This window comes from Pteropus medius, unplaced genomic scaffold, assembly GCF_902729225.1.
Source record: "Pteropus medius unplaced genomic scaffold, Ma_sr-lr_union100, whole genome shotgun sequence".
Lineage (NCBI taxonomy): Eukaryota > Metazoa > Chordata > Mammalia > Chiroptera > Pteropodidae > Pteropus > Pteropus medius.
Window position 1 is genome coordinate 1,290,003 of NW_024356249.1, and position 21,589 is coordinate 1,311,591.

Genomic DNA, 21,589 nt, shown 5'->3' on the forward strand with positions numbered 1-21,589 from the left:
ATTGTCACACGACAGTCAATAACTGTTCGCTGAAGAAATGGTGGAAACAGTTTATATTCTCCTAGGCCTACTACTTGAATAAGTAATCATTCTATTTCTTCCTAAATACACTCGCTATTCAATTAATGAAAATATTCCCTTGAGCAATAGAAATAATTCATTTTAATAACTGGGATTTATTTAGAAGGTAAAAGGAGCTGTTTTCCAAATGTATTGCAATGGACATAGACTACTTTTCAAACAGAAAAACACTTGATTGTCTGAATATTAACATAAGAACCAAATTCCTCACTTTATTCAGACTTAATCTGCCAATTCTCAGATTCACCAGCCAGACTGTGAATACAGGGCTTTGATAAAAGCTGACACAGTGCGCAGTCCACAGACAAGGGTGCCTTTTCTATTAGCATTTTCATTAATATACATTGTTCGGCTTTTCTCTGGGCCAACATTTTCAGCATATAGCCTAGAACTTTGCTGCTATATACTAACAAATGTTGCCCTATACTGAAAAATGCCCAAGAAAACTTCCTCCCATGATAGAAATGTTCTATACGCGGACTGTCCAACACGGTAACCACTACCCATATCTGGCTAGCACGGTTTGAAAGCTACTGTGTTGTGCATTAGCCTATGTGATTAGACATATTCAGATACAAATCTTCATTTCCAGATACCCTTACAAATAATCGATGAGCTCTTGGTCACTTTGTTCAAGGTTTGTTTGGCCAGAGCGAGTGAATGAATGACAAAGGGAACTGTAACATTAAAGAGAAATTAAACATGGGTTTGGTAATGGAGGGGATGAGCTGGAAGATGAGGGGTGACTGCTTATCTAAACAGGAGTGCTTTCTACACTTGTATGTAAGTAAATATCCCCCATTTTAGAATCGGAGCATATCATACACATCTGTGGCAAGGAATTTTTTAAAAATCCAAATATGCACATCACAGAGTAACAACAAAATAACATAGGGCGAATTTCTACACTGTAAATTGCGTTTACCTTAAGAGTGCTGAAAAAGTGAGCTGCTTTGGTTTTTAGAGGCCCAAGATACCAGTACCTGAGAACGATCAAGATAAAAATCTAATTAGAATATTAAAAGAACTATCAGTACGATAGATACCATTCATGACACACAATACATTAGAATTACACCTCTACTACTAGCATCTGCTCTGGAGGCTTGGGTACTACAGTTTAGCATAAAAGAGTATTACGGTAAGTTTTTAATCTGCATTTCAATGCCACGTCAAACAGTATGTAATTAGTTATACAGCAGATAGATCCTTGCAATTTAGGAGGGATATATAATCAGAGTCTTCTTGAATCTCTCAATTCATAAGTATCACTGTAATATGTACTTTCAACCACACAACAGAGTTGAGTATACATTCAAGAAAGCACTGAGCAGAGCAGGATAAAGCCGCCATGAGAGGCAGTGCCGGGGACCTGGTGTGTTTCCCACAAGCTCGATGGCTGGATCCTGTTCACCATGTTCTCTCTTGCACACAAACGTATGACTAAAATCCGGAAATCAGCATAATTTCACATTACTCATGTTATGCAGCTTTAAAATGGCAAATGTAAAATCTGGAAGTAAATACATAAAAGCTGAAGAGAGAAAGATGCCGACTTGGATTAGAAAAGTGGTATACAGTAGGTTCCTCTTAAAACTTCCCTGTCCATCTTAAATGCTCCCTATTTGATTCTGATCAATATGCATTTATTTAGTGCTAACTATGCATATAGAGGAAACAGAAAAAATACAGAGTAAAAATTCCTGCCTTTGAGGGCTTATAATTTGAGAAAATATGGCCCAAAAAAGTAGCATAAAACAAGAAATGACTATATAAGTATATCTTCTAAAATGATCTATAATTACTGGTTGGAGAGTCAGGAGGTGACGAGAAATTATGAAAGACCTAAAGTCACTGGAGCAGTCACGCTGGTGTAAAGAGTGGCACGAGAACAAAGGGCATGGGATTTAGCTACAGGAAAGAGGGGAAGAGGTCATTCTGGGCCAGAGGAGTGGCTACGCCGCAGGAAACAGCGAGGACGATGGCCAGAGCGAAGGCTCAAGGGGAAAGACACGGAACAGTGCGATTAGCGGAGAGGATGGATTAAGCAGGCCCTTGAATGCCAGAAGGAGTTTAGATAGAATCCAGTGAGCAACGTGGAGCCATTCTAATTATCACGCAGGTGACTAGTGTGATGCTACTGGATCAAGGTATGTGTGAGCCCAATTGTAATTCATTTAAACTATACCAAACTATACCAATGCGGGCCTTGATTATCTGGTGTTTCTTTCAGCTTATGTAATGATTTGCTTCTTTTCCAGGAAACACACCCTAGCTATGGCAGTTTATTTCTAAACTGTTGGCAGCTCCCTTCATCTCTACCAAGAGGAATTTTGACGCTGTGCTTATAGTCTCCCGATGGCCAGCTAGGAAATCAGTTCTTGCATCTCGGTTGTTTCTTCTGTAACACACAGAGCAACTCAGGGGACAGTCCTAGTCGAGGTAGTAGATAACAACTCGAATTTTAAAATTCATTGTTCAGAAATCAATCGCAGTATGGGTAAGTGTGTGAGATACTCCTGGAGGGGCTGATCTATGCCTGTGCTTAATTGTTGATTAACACATTTTAGAAAGCAATCTGTTCTCACCAGACTCAGGGAAAACTAAGCTACTCCTCTTGGTGAGTTGCTGGGATTATTTGACATTGCGGATCAAACACAGGGTAACTTGTAGAATCAAGATAATCATGGCATACTCACAAATAAAAAGATGTGAAATGTTAAGTAACAGACTGTAAAATACGGTAATATTTCTCTTTTGACATTTCACCATCAGGAACTTGATTAGCAGGAATAATAAAGAGAAAAGGTGAGAGAAAAGTCTGCAGAGAAACTGTGGCAGGAACGCCTATGAAGTGAAAGAGGGTTTCTTGACAAAAGCTGCGTGCGCTCAGTCATAATTCATTTAAACTACTCCAAAACTGTAAGCCCGTTTTCAAGAAAAGGTAAAAGACACAACACAGATGTGAAGTGAGCCTCACAGTGTCTCCTTCAGTCCCACCCCAGGGAGCCTTTGCTGACAACCACCTTTCCACGTCAGACAGAACATGACACAACCTCTTGCCAAGCTGAGAGTTTCATGTTACACAATGAATCCTCCAAAAATAAGTCCATGCCCAGGAAAAGCCAGCGATGGCCCTCCAATCATCTCCTCAACGGACCTGTCTCTTCCATCTCTCGACACAGCCAGGCGTCCACCTTTTTCCCTTCTCTGAAGGAGGGAGCCTCTGGTCTCTCAACCTGCTAGGCCTTCGGAAAGAACACCTGTCGGGGCCAGTCTTCTGACCGGGGTCCGAAAGCACTGTGCAGCGGAGGCCCCGGCGGTGCCTCTCACCTGGCACCCGCTACGCAGGCTGCAGGATGACGGGCACCCCAGGTCTACTCCAGCCTAGCTTGAGCCTCAGAGAGGGTGTCTAGAAATAGAGATGACTCTTTTCCTCTTTGGCCACCACCAAGCTAGGAGGAACCTGGAACATCCCCCGTCCTTTCTGCATATAAGATATAAACCTCTCTCTTAATCATACATAATTCAACCTCCACCCACCAAATGTATTCCTACAAGATCACTGTATAGTGAAACCTCACACTGTGGAGCAGATTAAGAGATTTTTTTTTTTTTTATATCACCACACATCAATATAGCAATCCTTTACTTGCTAACTCTGACGCCAGCATCTCTGAAGGATCCCCATCGAAGGCCGGTCATTGCAAACACAGGTTGTTCCTTTTCACCCTGGAAGAGAAATACATTTAATTTAAATTAACAATTACAAGAACTTGGAATTCTCAGCAGGTAAGTACCAGCACATGATCACGGTCTACTTTTCATCCAACCAAATTCTAAAAAGATGCTCGATGTTTAAGAAATTAACTCTAGAAGTGGTCAGTAAAAGTACTCAAATAAACCATACTCTAAATAACACTAGTGTTTATATATTAGGCCTCATGAATCTGCTGGCAAAGGAACATGTTATCATATTGAGACTGTAAGTTAAGGAATATCTAACTATGCTGGTTCTGGGATCAATTTAATAGTTGGATCAGCCAGAGTTTCTTCTTTATAATCGGCCAGATTATACTTGTCCAAGGCAAAGATAACTTAAGTCTGCATTCTCTTTGGAGGGCCGAGGGCTCTCAAGTATCAGGATCCTGGTACTCTAGAATATTTCACGTGAATATCTGAAAATACAGTCAGATATTCGTCATAACAAATCAAAACAAAAAGTGATTCGGATTTAGTCTGATGCTTTCGGTGAAACAATGTATAATATACACATGATAACCAGTGAGTTTCTAATCAGCGAGATCAATAACATATAGAAACCACCTCTGCGTTTATGCTCCGTGACGGACTTTCCTTAGAGCACACATGATACGCACACCAAGATCCTGACGGGGGCTTTTCCCGTAGCTAGGAACGGCAGCCAAAGCCCGGGCAGCCCGCATTCTAAAGAGCACTGCCAGGTGCTGGACGCCACTCGACAGAATTGCCTGAACGGGGCAGAAGCGGCTCGAGTTCCACCACGACCACCAGTGGAAGCAGGAGACAGCTGCTGGAGGAGAGGCCTCGGCACTGTAGGCTGCAGGCGAGAGAAAGTCTGCTGTGTCTTCTGCTGAGCGGAGGGACTGCTTCCCCCGCTCCTCCTACAGAAACCAGAGGGGGGACAGGACTTCTAGGAGAATCACATGCAGATAGGGCAGCCTACGAGTAAAAGACACGGCCTCACATTCTTTGCGTGTCTATAGATTTGTTTTTCTGCACCTGCGTAAGCCAGGGGACAAGGAGCAAGAGAGATGGCAGACCAAAGGGGTGACGGCGAGGCAACTCGCTGCTGGCGCATCAGGATGTTAGTCCCCTGGGGGCCAAGTGGATATTGTGCAAGGCAGCAGGGTTTGAGCCGTCCTGACTATACGAAGCTAGTCATTCATTCGTTTTCTTCATAGCATTTTCAAGAACAAATATATGTTATAAGTTTGGGACTAGCGATAAGAAGATGTCTGCCCTCAGCTCACGGTGCTGTGGGGGGCATACAGACTACAATAACGATACAGTGCAAGAGGTTCGGATAATAGAGATGTGTAGCAAGTACTCTGAAAATACGGAGGAGTGCGACTGTGTAACGGGAATAGGGGGAGCGAGGGAGATGGATGTGAATTTCAAAACAAAACCAACTAAATTGTAAAGAATAAGGCGGACTGGCGAGGCTGGGGAGAGAGAAGAAACAACAGAAGAAAGGACAGAAACAACACGATGTGAGTTTGCTGGATCCACAGGAGCGTTTCCCCAGACGGCCCGTGAGATGTCAGTACGCGTTAACGATGGTGAGGAGGAGGACGATAGAAGATTCCATCGTGAAGTAAGTCAGAAAAGCCCGAACTTCCCTGGTTTGAGATGAAGCAGGTCACGTTTACTGCACTTAAAAGTCTTTACATCAGCGCACGTTATAAATTTCCCAAAGGAGAAACGCAACGTCCGGTCCCCCGAGCAGTTAGCCGCGCAGCTGTCTGAGGCGTCGGGCACACCTGACGCTCCGGGGAAAACGCTGTCCTAAAGCATGGAGTGTGGCCCCAAGTGCTGAGACAATGCACAAGCTCCCTCCCTGCGCTCAGGGCTGTTTTCATATGGGAGGAAGAGCACCACTGTGATGTCTCAGCCCGAAGGAGGTCGGGGCAGTAGTCAGATTATGAGACGAAGACGTCAATAAACCAAATCAGGAACAGAAAGGTGTACAGCCAGACCTTCAGAGCAAAGGAGATTTGCTGCCCCAGCTCGCAGACTCTCCTGGAAAGGGGAAATTCTGGAGAGAAAGTGGCCTAGTGATTTGCAGAGGAAAATAGCTGCGAGGGCTGGCTGGAATAAAAGCTTAAAGAACAGTGAAAAGGAAACAATTCCTGTCAACTAGACAGCTGCCTAATCTAGAGATTCTGGGGATTCTAGGTGCCGAGGGAGAAACGAGGCGGGAGGAGCGCTGAGGTCCAGAAGCCGCTCTGAGCTCGTGGTAAGAGAGCCGTCGGAGCCGGGTTTGGGCTGGAGGAAGCCGTGCCGTCAGCCAGGAAGGAAAGAGGGGAGAGGGAGAGAGTCTAGCTCCTCGCCGCCTCCCTGACACTCCTCTGGTTCTGGGTCAGCAGGGTCCAGAAGTGTCCGGCTAAAAGAGCAGAAAGAAAGAACTAGAAAGAATCCCATCGATCCGCCCAACAGTTGCTGTAAAGTCAAGGTCTAGGGGTCACAAATGTCCGCATGGGGCAAATGCCCTCTAAAATTCGTGGGATGCTGCCAAGACTACGGCCACCTGAACAAAGCAGTGAGGTGGGAAAAGCGATGGCCCATAAGACAGAAAACCCGGATTCCACTTCTGTCTCCAGCACAATAGTCACGACCAGATGACTTCTTTTCTAATTTGCCAGGTAACATACTAACACACGTCGTGCCTTCCTGAGTTGGATGTGAATGCACAACAAAGTAAAAAGCTGAGTTACAGCTTCCAAGGGCTACTTCTTTTATCTCTGAAGAATCTCCAGTTATATGTTTAATTGGGTTTGGGTTTGTTTTTAAAAAAAAAAAAAAATCTGGTATCAGTCTTCACCACTCCGTAATGCTTTCCCCCATATTCTGAAAGCAATTTCCAGAAGTAAGGAAAAAAAGACAAATTCCGCTTAGCTGGGTGCCTCAGAAACCACTGTAGAGGCTGCTGAATTACGTTTCCCAGGAATTGATTTAAAATGATTTCTGCCTCCTGGGCTATGTCATCAATATACAGAGCCTGTGGTAAATTTGATACTGGTTTCATCAATTCACGAAGTCTTTATATTGAAAGAAAAACATGAAGGAGACAAGAGACGTTTAAATATAAGCACAGTCAAGAATTCCCAGGTAATTCCTAGTTACTCTGGAATATATTACTTCTAACACATAAATAAGAAGCCATAAATCACTTGGTTATTAAGAGACATATTCCAATTCGTTTCCCTTGGTAATAACGATATTTTAAAACAATATCTTCATTGATACCGATCTGCAGTAACCTGGCTGGTTAGAAATTCTTCCATTCTGTGAGAACAATTTAGCTTTATTATATGCCAAAGAATCATTTGCAATTTGAATCATTTTTGTCGTGACCAATGAGGTCATAGTGGGGAGTCCGGACATCACTGCATGAAGAACGAAGGAAAATAAGAGGAAAAGAGGCTGTGAGCTCGGGGTTCACCAGCTGTAAATACGCTTACGGCCAACAGCAACGTGTGACGAGTGGCAGTATTTTAGGACTGAAGTTTGGAACCATGACATAGTGTGACCCTTCCTTCACAGATATCGGGGAACTTGAATGAATATAAAGTGTCCATAGTCTTTAGAGGACAACTTGATGGAACCTGCACATTTTAAGACCAGATCTGGGTAAAGTCACAGGGCTCACAGTTTACAGGATTGATAGACTTTATGGCTCACTCAGCCTTCGTAGGAATCTGTCCCTTTTTTGGGGAGGTGGGGTAGGGTTGACGAAGAAAGAAAAGCTATGTAACTACTATCCAGTGAGAACATCTTTTTTCTAGGAATCGAATTATTTTTAAAGAAGATTCTGATTAAGAATCAGGAATGGCTATCGAGTGTTCTTCCCTCTAAAATTTTTATCTTGCAAAAAGGTTTAATGTACAATGAACACTTTTTATACCTTTATACCTCTCACCCAGATCCACCAACTGCATCCCGCGCATCAGCATTATCCTAGGTGCACATCAGCATTATCCTAGGTGTGTGTACATGTTTTGTATTATTGTTAACTCATTTGCGAATGAACTGCAGACTTCATGACCCTTCACTCACCTCTAAATACTTCTGCAGCATCTCCTAAGAATAAGGATGTACATGGACATGACCGTAACACGCTGTCACGCTCAAGAAATCTACCATGGACACAAAGTATCTAATGTACTGTCCACATTAAGCTATCTCTCGTTGTTTCAAAAAGATCTTTAATGGTTGTCACTCTTTTTCATTTTTCCAATCCCGGATCTCATACTGGATTTAATTATGAAATTTCTTTAATTTCTCTAATTCCTAAACAGACTCTCTACCTTCTTCTGGATTTCATGACATTGACCTTTTTGAAAAGGTCAGACTACCTGTTGTTTTTAGAATGTCCCAAAATTTGGATTTGATTGCTTTTTCATTAGTAGATTCAGTCAGATTCAGATTAGTTAATGTTTTGAGCAAGAAACTACAAAGGTGATGTACCCTTTTCATGTCTGCCTGTCCCGTTGCTGGTGACACTAAGTTTGATCATTTGGTTAAGGTGTTGTATGCTAGATTTCTCTACTGTAAATGTACATTTTCCCCTTTGTAATTATCATATAATCTGTGATACTGTGTGAATGTTCCCTAACAACCTTTTATCTAACAGTTTTAGCACTCATTGATGATCTCTGCCTGAATCGGTTATTTCATCGGTGATTACGAAATGGTAATTCTGTAACTCCATCATTCCTTCTTCATTTACGAGCTGGAAATTCTCCTATGACATCACTGTGGATTCATGGATCCTTCATTTTTATTTAATGTATTATAATCCATTAGCATTACTATTCTTTTCGATGTTCAAACTGTCCCAAAATTGGCCAGTAGGACACCATCGGGCTGGCTCCTGTTTTTTTCTGCTGTCTCCATCAGTTTTTGAGTACTTCCTTGCCTTGTTCTTGCCCGGCCTCTGAAAGCCATCTTTTCAGAGTCCTGCTAACTTGTATTAGAGAATGGTTTTGAGAGATCAAAATCTGAGTGCCAGCTATGCCCACTGCTGTTGGGTATTACTGTGTCGAAGCCCTTTCAGTGGGCAAAGGCCACAAATATATTTCTAGAAAGATTCATGAGTTCATCTACAAATCAATAAGAAAGCATTAAACAATCCGATAGAAAAATGGGAAGTTCTGCTCCCACCTAGGATGGAGGAAGCTACGAAGAACATTGTTCCCACCTTAAAAATGAGAAAAAGCTATATAATCAACAAAGTCATAATTTGTCTCATGCCCATCGGAGGGCTGAGATTGTAAGACAACTAAGTAACCTGAATTCCAAAGAAAGACAAGCCCCTGCAGAGGACAGATGGGACACGAGAAAGATTTCACCTCTGGCAGAACGTGGGAGAAAGAGGCGGCCACCACGCAAGCAGGTAAGAGGAAATCAGGTGCCGTCCTAAGTGCTTTATATTTATTAGCTCTTTTCATACTTGAAACAATCATATGAAGTAGAGAAATTACTTGAGGTCCAAAGGTAATCGATAGAGGAACAAAAAATAGTGATACAACTATACTGGGAGGAGATACAGTGGAATTCTTCTATATAACAAAGAGGTCAAGAGATAAGGTCTAAAACGGATAAATCAGAAACTAGTATCGTGTACTTAACACTGCTGAACTGTATGCTTAAAAATGGTTACGATGGTAAATTCTATGTTATGTATATTTTTAACACAATTTTTAAAAACAGCATCATAATCATATTTCTTAGTGATAATAACTAGAATAAACAGGTAAAATTATTTTTCCCTGGGGAGTTATAGGAAAGGGTAAGCAGAGGGACTATTGTTTCCATCATCTTGTGTGAACTGTTATTACTTTAAGTTTTTCAAACTCTAAAGAAAAGACTTTACCTTGATCTGCAAGACATCAAGTGGAACTGTCTCCCCTTTCACAATGGCAAGTGTAGCATCTGTAATATGTCTAAAAGATAACAAGAAGCAAATGATCATGCTGTGAAAGAGTAAGTACCACCTCCCCCCACCTCACACACGCACGCACACACACACACGCACGCACACACATTCACTCCTGCCCAGAGTAATAGTTGAGTCAGGAAAAAAAACAGTGCTTCAAAATACTCTAAGAACAAAGGAGTTTAAAAGAATTACTAAAACAAGTATAGTGGAAGGCTCTGGCAAAGAGAAATTTCTACAAGGCATCCATCAACTCTTTACTTAACACTTATGGAGACTCTACATTGTGCCTGACTCTTATCGCTGGAAAATGTGATACTACTTAAAATGAATGAATGAAATACGTTATTCTATTGTTATTTAAGAAATCAAGTGCTTCACAAAACGATATTTCCTATTACTCTAACAACCCGAAGGGTAACTAAGGAACAGGATTTTGTTGGCGTTACCTTAGGAAAATGTAATCCAGAACCCAAGACAGAATTCTCTTATATTCCAAGATTACTAGGATGTACTTCATTTTAATTGCTGAGTCTTTTGTTCAAAGACACAATACTGGTCTCATCTATATTCTGGTAGTTGAAAATGTATAGGAAAAAATGGCATGTACTATCGACATCCATTCAGAGAATATGAAACTATGCCAGGCCTGGAAACAGTTCTAGGATTCATATTCTATTAGATCCAAGGTCAGACACACATTAATACACAACAGAGAGTCAGCAAAAGAAACAGTAAATCAACAAGTGGCCAGACAATAAGATATAGGCCATTGGAACAGAAAGAAGGAGCAAACGCACATCACTGTCCTTGCCCAGCCTGGCCACCCCTCCCATCAATCCACTGTCTCAGGACTGCTGTCTGTCCCCGCCCTTCAGATCTTGCCTGAAACACCACCGTCCACCCTCGTCAGCCTAGATGTAGCGCTTCCCTATAATTCTCTATCACTGAACTATGTTCATTTTGCTTCACAATTTACAATATATTTTTTATTTACATCTTTATCATCTGCCTCCTCCTGGAGACTAAAAGTTCCACAGGTTAATGATAACTTATGTCCATTTACTGATCAATATAAAACCTACACCTAGCACAGTGCACAATACCAAACAGGCAATCAGTATATAATGATTATTCTATAAAATTTCAAGCATGAGAAAGTACAGAGAATAGTATCATGAACTCTTGTATATTCCTCATCCAGCCTCATCAATTATCAATTCATAGCCAATTTATTTCCTTTTATATCCTCCATTCACTTCACCCAAACTGTATCAATCAAAGCAAATCCCAGATATCTTAACATTTCATCTATAAATATTTCCTTATCTATAAGACTCTTAAAAAACATAAAATGCCATATATCTAAACCTTTCGAATAATCCCTTTATATCAACATATATTTAGTTGATGCTGAAATTTCCTCAATTAACATATTTTTGTTGGCTTTATTCAAATGATGATCCAAATCAGATCTATACTTTACAATGGGTTTGTGTGTTAGTCTCTCTAATCTATAGATTCCCTGTCCTTTTCTTTTCCCTACTTGTTAAATAGATGGGTTGTCTTACGGGGTTTCTGAGGGTCTGGATTTACTGATTGTATCACCATATATTAACACGTGTCTGTCTCCATGCCCTGCGATGCCTGAAAGTCTGTTTCTAGGACAGAAAATCTGTATCAGATTCAGCTTTGAGTTTCTGGCAAAAATATTCTATAGGTAGTAGTGGTGTGTACTTCCGTCAGCAAGAACATAAAATCTGGTTGTCTCTTTTTTTGTGAGGATAGAAAACAATGATAATCATTGGTCAGACTTATTAACAGAGTTTCAAAACGGTGATCTTTTAATTCTATTCTAACTTAACTGATGCACAAAGAGAGACCTTCTTCATCAATAATTTGGGTACCGTGAAACATAAGTTATATGAGAAAATCAGCATAAATACTTGATTTTTTTAGTTTACCAATTTTCAAAATAAGTTGTATCCTTAATATCCTTTAATAGTGACCAATAATTTTTTTTAATTTTTCTTAGTATCATTATGAACTCAAAGATTTTAAAATATGTTATGTTTCAATACATTACAGTAATTAGCCTTACTGATACTCAAATTGCCTCAAATGAATGAATTATAATGGAGGAGGTGCAGGGGTCAGCAGATAACCAGAAAGAACGATGAGAAATAGCCTCAGAAGGTCCATGTCAGTGTGAACCAAACGGAGGAGAAACCAACAGCTCTTCCTTAGTGCTTGCTTACGCAAGAAGAATTATCTAAGTTTAAAAGGACTACTTTAATATTTTAACTTTTTAAGTCAGATTTATTGAAATATAACTGATACACAGTAAAATTGATGCTCTTAAATATGCTGTTGTATGGTTTTGACAAATGCCTTCAGTCATGTAACCATCACCGTGACCAGGACTGACATTTCCAATATCCCAAAAGGTTCCTTCATGGCCCTCTGTGGCCAACACACTTCCCCACCAGGGGCTCCTGGCAGCCACCACGTGTGTATGCCTACAGCTTTGCCTTTTCCAGAATGTCACATAAGTTGAATTTAAAAGTATGGTGCCTTTCCAGTTGTTTTTTTAAACTCTTAGCATGAATCGGAAATTCATTCATTTTGTGGGATGTATGGATAGATTCTTTTTAATGTTGCATACTATTCCATTGCATACACATACCATGATCTTTTTATCCATTCACCAGTTGATGTTCCCAGTTTGGGGCCATCGCACATAAAGCTACTATAAACATTTATATATAGATTTTTGTATGGACATGTCTTCATTTCTTTTGAGTAAATATAAGTGTGATTGCTGCTCATAAGTTTTATTTTATAGGAAACTTCCACTCTTTTTCCATAGTGGCTACACCATCTTGCTTTCCCACAAGCAATATGAAAGTTTCAGCTGTTCCACATATTTCTCAGCACTTGATGACGCTGGGTTTCGTTTGGTTTGTTTACGCCATTCTGACAGACGCACGCTGGCATCTCACTGTAGATTTAATTTGCATTTCCCTAACAACTAATAACGAATATCTCTTCATAGGCTTATTTGCCATCCATGTCTCTTCTTTGGTGAAGTGTCCATTCAAATGTTTTGCTTTTTTTCTATTAGGCTGCTTGTTTTCTTATTGAGTTGTGAGTGCTTTCTGTATATTCTTGATATTGATCCTTTATCAGATATGTATCTTGCAAATATTTTCTCCCAGTCTGAGGCTTGTCTTTTCAATTTCTTCACAGTGCTTTTTGAAAAAGAGATGTTTTAAGTTTTGCTTGGGTCCAAATTATCATTTTTTCCTTCTATGGTTTCTGCTTTTTGTGTCTTAAGAAATCACTGCCTAACCCAAGCTCACAAAGATTTTCCTCCAGAATCTTTACATTTTTAGGTTTTACAGATAGTCTATGATCCGTTTCGTGTTCCTTTATATATATATATATATATATATATATATATATATATATATATATATACACACTAAGTAAGGGTTGTGATTCATTTTCTTACATGTGGTTGTCTAATTGTTCCAGCACCATTTTGTTGGGAAAAAAAAAAACTGTCCCTTCTCCACTGAATTGCCTTGGGGCCTTTGTTGAAAAATCGAGCATCCGCATATGTGTGGGCCTAATTCTGGACACTTTCTCCTATCGACCTGTGTCTCCTTTTACCAGTACCACACTGTCTCGATCACTGTGGCTGGAATTGGTAGGGCAAGTCCTCAAAAGTTTGTTATTCTTTTTCAGAATTATTCTAGCTATTCCTGTTCTTTATTTTTCCACATAAATTTTAGTCAATTTCTATAAAAAGTCTTCTGGAACTCTGAAATTGTGTTGAATATAGATCAATTTGGAGAGAACTGACATCTAAATATTGAGCCTTAAATCCCGTGAACACGGATCTCTCTCTATTTATTTAGATAGTCTCAATTTCTCCCTTCAGTGTTTTATAGGTTTCAGCATATAAATCTTACACATATTTTCTTAGATTTATCCCTAAGTATTTCATGTTTTTATAAAAGTTTAGCAATGTTGGTATCCTATTGCCTTTATTGTTGTTATGTGGTTACATTTTAGAAAAATAAATATAGTAATTATCATTAGCAACGAAGTAAAAGATTTATCATGTCTGGAGTTTAAGTAGAGGTACAAGACAGGAGTCATTTAGAAACTAATTTCCATTCAAGTTTCCTAATATGGAACCTCCTTGCCTATTCCAATCTGCAGTCCCAATGAATGGGAATCTGGCAGAAAAAGTCACCTGTCCATGGTATTTGACTGGAATACCTATAAGATATATTTTTTAGTACTTTTCTAGGTGAAAAGGCAAGAGAATAGAGGGTTATCTTCTTTATTTGTTTATATTTGTTTTACTTTGGAGTCAGTAATTGTATAGCCATCCTCTTTGTTATTTACTATGTTCCATCCTAAATAAATTTTCAACAATTATGCGTAAAGTCTTCAACAATTCAGGTAGTTTACCAAGCATGATTACATGTTTACTTAACTAGTCCTTATTCTGGCTCTTTCGCAGTCTTCTGAGATAAGCGCTATCATTGTGCATTTGAGAAACAGAGGTGGGGAAACAGACAGAGAGTGAAGAAAACCCCGCCGTAGCAGAGCGAGCACGGGACAGTACGGAATCCGGTATCAGGTCTAACTCCAAAGGTGCGCTCTCTTCACCTGTGAGGCTGCTCTGGGCGTACCTAAGAGATAACTAGGGATTCCCACAGGGCAGTCCCACACCTGACACCTGTGTGCTCGACAGTCCTCCCCACCAGTGTGATCAGGCTTAAAACGCAAACACTTAAGTCAGGCATCATGTCCACCTGGGTCGGTGTTTCTAACAGGTGCAACCAAAAATACTTTCCAAGATACATGTTAATGTAAACGCTTGGATTACATTCTGGGTTCTTTAGGAAGCAGGTCGGAACGTAAGAAACGGCCTATTTTACTTTTTCATATTTCTCTATCAAAATGTCTTTATCCCATTTTTTCCTTCCAACACAGATGCTGCTATCTGGGAAGGAGGTAGCAGCTTAGAAAATGAGATTCAATTTAGGAGAAAGCAAGAAGCACGATCACAGGTTTAGCTGAACCTGCTACAAATATGTTAATTCTGAAGCAAGCTGAGAAGGGATCCTAAAGCACTGTACTTACTCTGAGTAGTAGCTAGCACACTAAAAGGTTAGGAAGTACATCTGCGAGACAGACTTTGAAAACAAATCTTGCAAATGAAAAAGCTTTTTTATATTTATATTAATTCTTTTCAAAGATCACTTGGCAGAAGACAGCTAAAATGCAACCTTAAATTTATCATTCTCCAGTAATAATTGCAAACTCTAAATAAAGCAGCACCATAGGACGGAATAGCTATTTTTTATGATTATTTAGCTGCAACATTCCAAATTCAAGATTCCTTTTTCTTCCATACTAATTATGGTACCAAAAAATCTTGACAACAGTGCAAAAAGCAAAGCCTTGTTCTTTCAAATAGCCTTAAGCCTCTGCCATATTAAGAGGTCTACAAAATTCTGACCCCAGAGCAGACTTGCTTAGTTACCTAAGACCTCTGGGGTATGCCTATAAATTAAGTTTTATAAATCTCTAAATTAGAAATAGAAGCAGCAACAACATTAGCTAACTACAGGGGAAAATGAGCCCCTCCAAAACTGAAGGCTACCTAAGACCTTGAGGGTGGCTGCACTATGTGTAAACTGGCTTTCTCCAGGAACAGTCTACTCCGATCACTGACATGCCCGGGAACGCAGGCTCAGCAGTTCCAACCCTATATGCTGACGCAAACGGAGAGACTAGCTCTCTGAAGGAACCAAGACTCAAATCAGACAGGATTCCTTGTGGATAAGCAAAACTGTTTGAGTGATTCATTGTTTGTCATATCTACTGCCCCTCAGAAATTCTAAACTGGGAATAAAAAGTATGGCAAAGTGAAATGTTACTTTGGGCTTCGGGATAATTGGTGAAGGTTGAATACTCCTCATTAGATTAAGGCTGGAAGAATGAAAAACATTTTAAAGAAGGCGTGGCGCACATATACATTTATGCCTCGTGTTTGACATATAGACTGAGGCCTTTATACAAAATATATATATAGAGAGAGCGAACTATTCAAAGATATAAGATGACTCCTAAAATTACAACTACTTATATTATCAACATAATGACGCCAAGGCTACCAGTTCAGTCTTCACAAGGAACCTATGTGTCATTGTGACTATTTAAGCAAACAAATCAGTGCAAATCTGTCCTTCACTAAAGAATCTTACACTGTAAAAGCATAAAACAGTTTGAATCAGGGCGGTTCTCTTCACAGCTGACAGAAGGATATCAGTTCATCTCCACACCTGACCTGGAGACCTCATGTTAGATCACCAGGGTCCCACAACCCAACAGAGAAACTTCCCAGCGAACTGAAAGGCTAAACCCTGACCTAGGTCCCTCTTAACGATCTGAAGTCTCAGGCCGTCAACACATAAAACAAATATTATATCACACATGTGAGTCTTCCATTCCCAGACTCGCTCACCCACAAATGCTACCATCCCACGCTGACGACCTACTGGACTTTGTTTCCACTTTCGGCAAAGAGGGTATGACTCAAACTACTGGTCTGTCCCAGAGGGATAAATCCGATGGGAATCTTACTGAAGGTCACCTGGGGGAAAAAGCAGAGGCAGGTTTTAGTGTTATGGTGGGAAAATTAGGCTAACAGAGGGGCAGAGATGTGTCTACTATGACGAGTAACTGTAAGTGACCCTGGGCCTGCCTTCCCGACTCCCTTACCACGTCCTAGACCAGCGACCAGGTAACACGAACTGAGCAGTTCCTAAAGGGAGGCAGTCCATGAATGCAACATGAATTGGAGTTTGGAAGAAATATTTGGGTTTTCATTAATGGCAACTGATTGAAAGACATTTGGTTAAGAAAATGAGGGTGTAAAAGATAATAGATAAATGCACTATTGTGGCAGAGACTATTATTTCACTATTTGAAAAAGTTGCAGACAAAATTCAGCTAAAAATAGCTAACATGTGTACATTAAGTAATGACAGGTGAAAGTGCTTTATAAATTATCTCAAGTACAAATAAGGCAAAGAGAATAAGCACGTTCAGGCATCGGAAGGTAATGGCAAGGCCGTTGATTTAATTAAATTCCACAAATAGAGAGACACTGTGAGGTACCATAGACTATTTTGAGGACAATCTGCCATCAGCACAGGGACTAGGAAAAGTCTTTCTTGTTGATATTGTTTATAAAATATTTGAAACTATTGTGGAAAAGTGTTTAAAATAATGTCACAAACACTCATACACCCAGACCCAGATATAACAAACGTTATATTTTGCCATATTTGCTTCAGATGTTTTAAGCAATGAAATGACAGATACATTGAAGTCACTGCCAACCCAATTCTTCTCTCGCCCCTCCCAGAGGAAGCCATTACCCTGAGGTTGGCGTGAGGATGTCTTTCCATCCACACTGTTATTCTTTTACTATATTATTTTCGACATCCATTAAGAGGATGCTCGTTTTCTGAATTTTAAATCTTTGCAGAAATGTGTAACATACTTTGGCAATCTGACTTTTTTACTGAATATTTTTAGATTAGCCATGTAGATATTTATAAATCTAGTTCATTCATTTTAACATCAGTATGGGCTTTCAGTATATAAACACACTTCGATTTCTTTATGAAAGCACCCTTTCAAAAAGATTCTACAGAAAATTTTTATATTTTAAAAACAACACTTGGTAAAAGATTCTATAGAAAATTTTTATATTTTAAAAATAACACCTGGTAAAAGCTACTGGATTACCAAACCGGAAAAGTCGACCGTGAGTTAATAAAAGTATCCTAGGACTTGACTTTCTAAAAACCAAGGAAGCACAACTTGTGCCTGCCTTAAAATGTAAAATGAGGAGAAAAGGTAAAATAAGAGAGAGAAAAAGAACAGAAAGGTGAAAGCCAAAATGAAATGACTCTTCTTAAAAGCTTACCTCATCTGCTCTTCGAAGAACTCCAGTAATAACCTACAAATATTTTTAAAAATTATTATAAATAACATGTGTTTCCTTTATCATAAAAGAATTGGATTCAATTTTCATGGACCACACACTTTCCTTATTTCTTCCTAGAAACTATGTCAAAAGATGTCTCAGCTCTTAAAACACATAGTATTTTCCAACAGGATCAGAGTTAAATTAACTTTTATTATTGACTTAAGGTCAATAGTACAATGAGGGCTAAGATAAAAGAATATAAAATCTCCACATTAGCAAAATTATGTTTTAAGTTTCATAAAATGGGTATTAATATGCTGTTCACATCAATTATACCAAAGACCCTGGTTTGCTACAAAGAAGTGCACATGTAAGGAAAAATAACCCTTTGCTATTCTCGGGGAGGTCTGCTCTTCATCGATGTTTCTCAATGATGAATGTAAAGACAGGAGGGATAGTAAAATATAGTACATGTCTTGTAAAAACTGAAAAATACTTGAAGAAAAACTTCTTTCTCATAAACCCACCATGTAGGAGGATACCCATCATTAAACAGTTGTTTGTATTTTGATACATTTCCCTCCAATTCTTTTATCGCCAAGGCATGTTTTTATGACTGGATTATACCAAATATGCAATTTGGTATCTTTCTTAAAAATATTTTGTAAAGTAAAGGCTGACGCCCCTCTTCTCCCTTCGTCTCCTCCTCCACTGCATTTTAGGACTAAATGGGGCTGTCTGAGGTCTACCTCATTCTTTGGTTGGCATGCTATTAGTATTCTTCACACTTCATGAAAAAGCCATAAAAACCATTACAAGATCATTAGCACAGACTTTTCAGAAGCAGCTTACCAAGGCTCACATAATTTCTAAGTCAAACACAGGACTCTTCTCAGTCTGTGGGTAGCTCCCGCTCCCTCAACACTGGTGGTTCTGTCCCACCAGAGAGAGGCAAAGGTGGTCGGAGGTGAGGCACGGATGGGGTCGTGGTGCACAGGACAGAATGACTACTGGGCAGGGGGCAGGTGGGGGGGCTGGCGCCTGCACCAGGCTCTTTAGGGGTTTCTAATATATTATGGAGGGCTAGTCTTGCCCTGGAAAAAAGGGCCCTTCCAGGGGGATGTACTGTCCTGAATGGACCAGAGTTAGCACTACGGATATGGAATTTAAGGACACAGGCCGATGCATACATTTGAACACGGAGGCCTCTGCTCCTACATGTACTATTAGGAGATTACATACGTACATACATACATACATACGTATACATGTGATGGAAATGATGTGAGAATGGACAGATGCATTTTTTTAAGGGAATCTTTAAGTTTATAAGAAATGTTCCTCATAACTGAAACTGATTTCATAACAAACAGGGCTACTTCATAAGAATCTTCAAAATATCAAAAGCTCGTCCTACACACCACCATTCGTCTCCTGTTTTATTCGATTTTATCACACTTAAATTTGATAACAAAAACCCATTTATGTGCTAGGTACAGAGTTTCGACGAACCAATGAAATAAAAGTGCATGAGGAAAACGTAATGCTGTACGTATTTCAGGAGAAACGATCCTCAAAAAGAGGATTACAAAGAAATAATTTCCTTAGATTATAACCACTTTATGCCATTACTCTAAGGTCTAATTTCCATCTTCTTCACTTTCAAACTGGTTTCAAACAGGAAAACAGCCATACCTCCTGCAATGTCCCATCTCCTCCAGCAACGATGATGACATCTGTGCTGTCCATCAGTTCCAGCAGTTTCTTCGCTTGGCCCTCATAATCTGTCTGCAATACAAAGGAAGCCTTTGGTACATTTATCGTCCTAGGGCCACAGGTGAAAGGTTTCAAAATGCAGGTTTATTTTCATTAAAGTTTTACATTGAGTCTTGTCTTAAATACTGCATACTTGATAGATGTGAAAAACTAAACAGCTAAGAAAGCAACTCTATATGGTTTTCATAGTTTTATACTTTTAGAACTGGAAGAGACCTCAGAAACCACAGTCAGCTGCTTACTTGTCTCAGTTACAGTGAGTTTGTCAAAGGACTCGGTCCAGTTCAGATTCTATGACATCATCTACCCAGGGCCTTTCATCTGCAAGCAGGAAGTCAAGTGTAAAGGCAAATAAGGAGAAGCAAAAGTAATGAAAAAAAAAAAAGCACAGATTTGAGAGCCCAAGAGACCTAGATTAAGTCTCGATTCTGCGACTTTTCAGCTGACTGGCCTTATGAAATTCTCAGGATCTCGATTTCCTCATCAATGAAATTGTGTGTCAGAGAAGGGGATAATCACAGCTGCCTCACGACACTGCTACAGAGCTGATGAAGCTCCAGCAGGCCAGCGGTTCTGACTGCACCCCAATACCGAGCCCACGGCTTACCGCGGAGTAGGCACGCAATGAATACTTGCAAGACATAAAATCAATGGAATAAGCACAGAGGACACAACTAAAATGCAAAAAGATCCGGAGAGATTTAGCAGACCACAATTTAAAAAATTATGTTAATAGAGATAAGACATTTGAGGCTCTGATCTTACGATGAAAATTCCAAATGCACCAAAAGACTAAAGATAAAAAGGGGGGCAAAAAGATGAATTGACACGCTGACCTATACTTTAACAAAAATTAACTCAAAATGGGTTATAAACCCAACTGTAAAATAAAAAACTATAAAATTTCTGGAAAATACAGGAAGGGATCTAGGAGATCCTGGGTTTGGCAATGGTAAATCAACCAAAAGCAAGATCTATGAGACAAAAATTGATAAGTGGAACTTCCTTAAAATTAAAAACTTCTGCTCTGTGAAAAACCATGTTAAGACAATGAAAAGACAGCTTTAAAAGACAGTATAAGAGAAAATATTTGCAAAGCATGTATCTGATAAAGGACCTGCATTTACAATATACAAAGAACTCTAGAACTCAACAGGAAAACAAACGAGAAACAAGAAAGAGCCAAGATCTGAATGGACACCTGACCAAAGAAGATATATATATATATGAAAAATAAGCAAATGAAAAGATGCTCACTATTATGTCATTAGCGAATTACAAATCAAGACAATGAGGCCACCGCCACCACACACACACACACCTCCCCGCCCACTACCGCCCCCTTAGAATGGCTAAAACCCCAAACACTGACAACACCAAATGCTGACAAGGATGTGGAACAATAAAAATTTTATTTGTTGCTGGTGGGAATGTAAAATGGTACAGTCACTTTGAAAGGCAGCTGGGCGGTTTCTTACAAAGCTAACTACTCATAGAGAAGACTAACTGTGCTCTTAGGTATTTACCTGAGTGAGCTGAAAAATTATGTCCAAAAATAAACCTGCACAAGAATATTTATAGCAGCTTTATTCATAATTGCCCAAACTAGAAACAACCAAAATGTCCTTTAACGGGTAAACAGATAAACAGCTGTACATCTATACTATGGAATATTATCCAGAGATAAAAAGAAATGAGCTATCAAGTCACGGAAAGACAAGCCACTGAGGGGCCCAGGTGACACCAGCGCGTCCGGACTGCTGACCAAGAGAATCATAAGCAGGAAAACAGTGAGGCAGTTTGTTATGTAGCAAAAGATTCCTAATATAGAAATAAGCCTAAATATATCAACAAGTATAATAAATTCTGGATTAAATAGTCCGGTCAAAAGACAAAGGAAAGAAAAGACTGATTTTTAAAATATTCTGTTTTCACACCTTTACCAATAATGCATCTAAAATATAAGAATACAAAAGGGTGAAAGATGTAAAAATTACACCAGGCAA

At 39.5% G+C, this 21,589-nt stretch overlaps 1 protein-coding gene across 5 annotated transcripts in view; it reads right to left on the minus strand.

Moving 5' to 3' along the window:
* AGK (acylglycerol kinase) overlaps positions 1–21,589 on the minus strand; it is a 75,212-nt gene that overhangs the window by 14,000 nt on the left and 39,623 nt on the right. For all 5 annotated transcript variants that reach the window (XM_039860960.1, XM_039860961.1, XM_039860962.1 and 2 more), the window contains 6 exons: positions 19,503–19,595; positions 17,805–17,837; positions 16,366–16,460; positions 9,719–9,788; positions 3,734–3,813; positions 1,007–1,064 (listed from right to left, as the gene is read on the minus strand). In XM_039860960.1, coding sequence (XP_039716894.1) covers positions 1,007–1,064; positions 3,734–3,813; positions 9,719–9,788; positions 16,366–16,460; positions 17,805–17,837; positions 19,503–19,595 — 429 coding nt within the window. The remainder of the gene's footprint in view (positions 1–1,006; positions 1,065–3,733; positions 3,814–9,718; positions 9,789–16,365; positions 16,461–17,804; positions 17,838–19,502; positions 19,596–21,589) is intronic.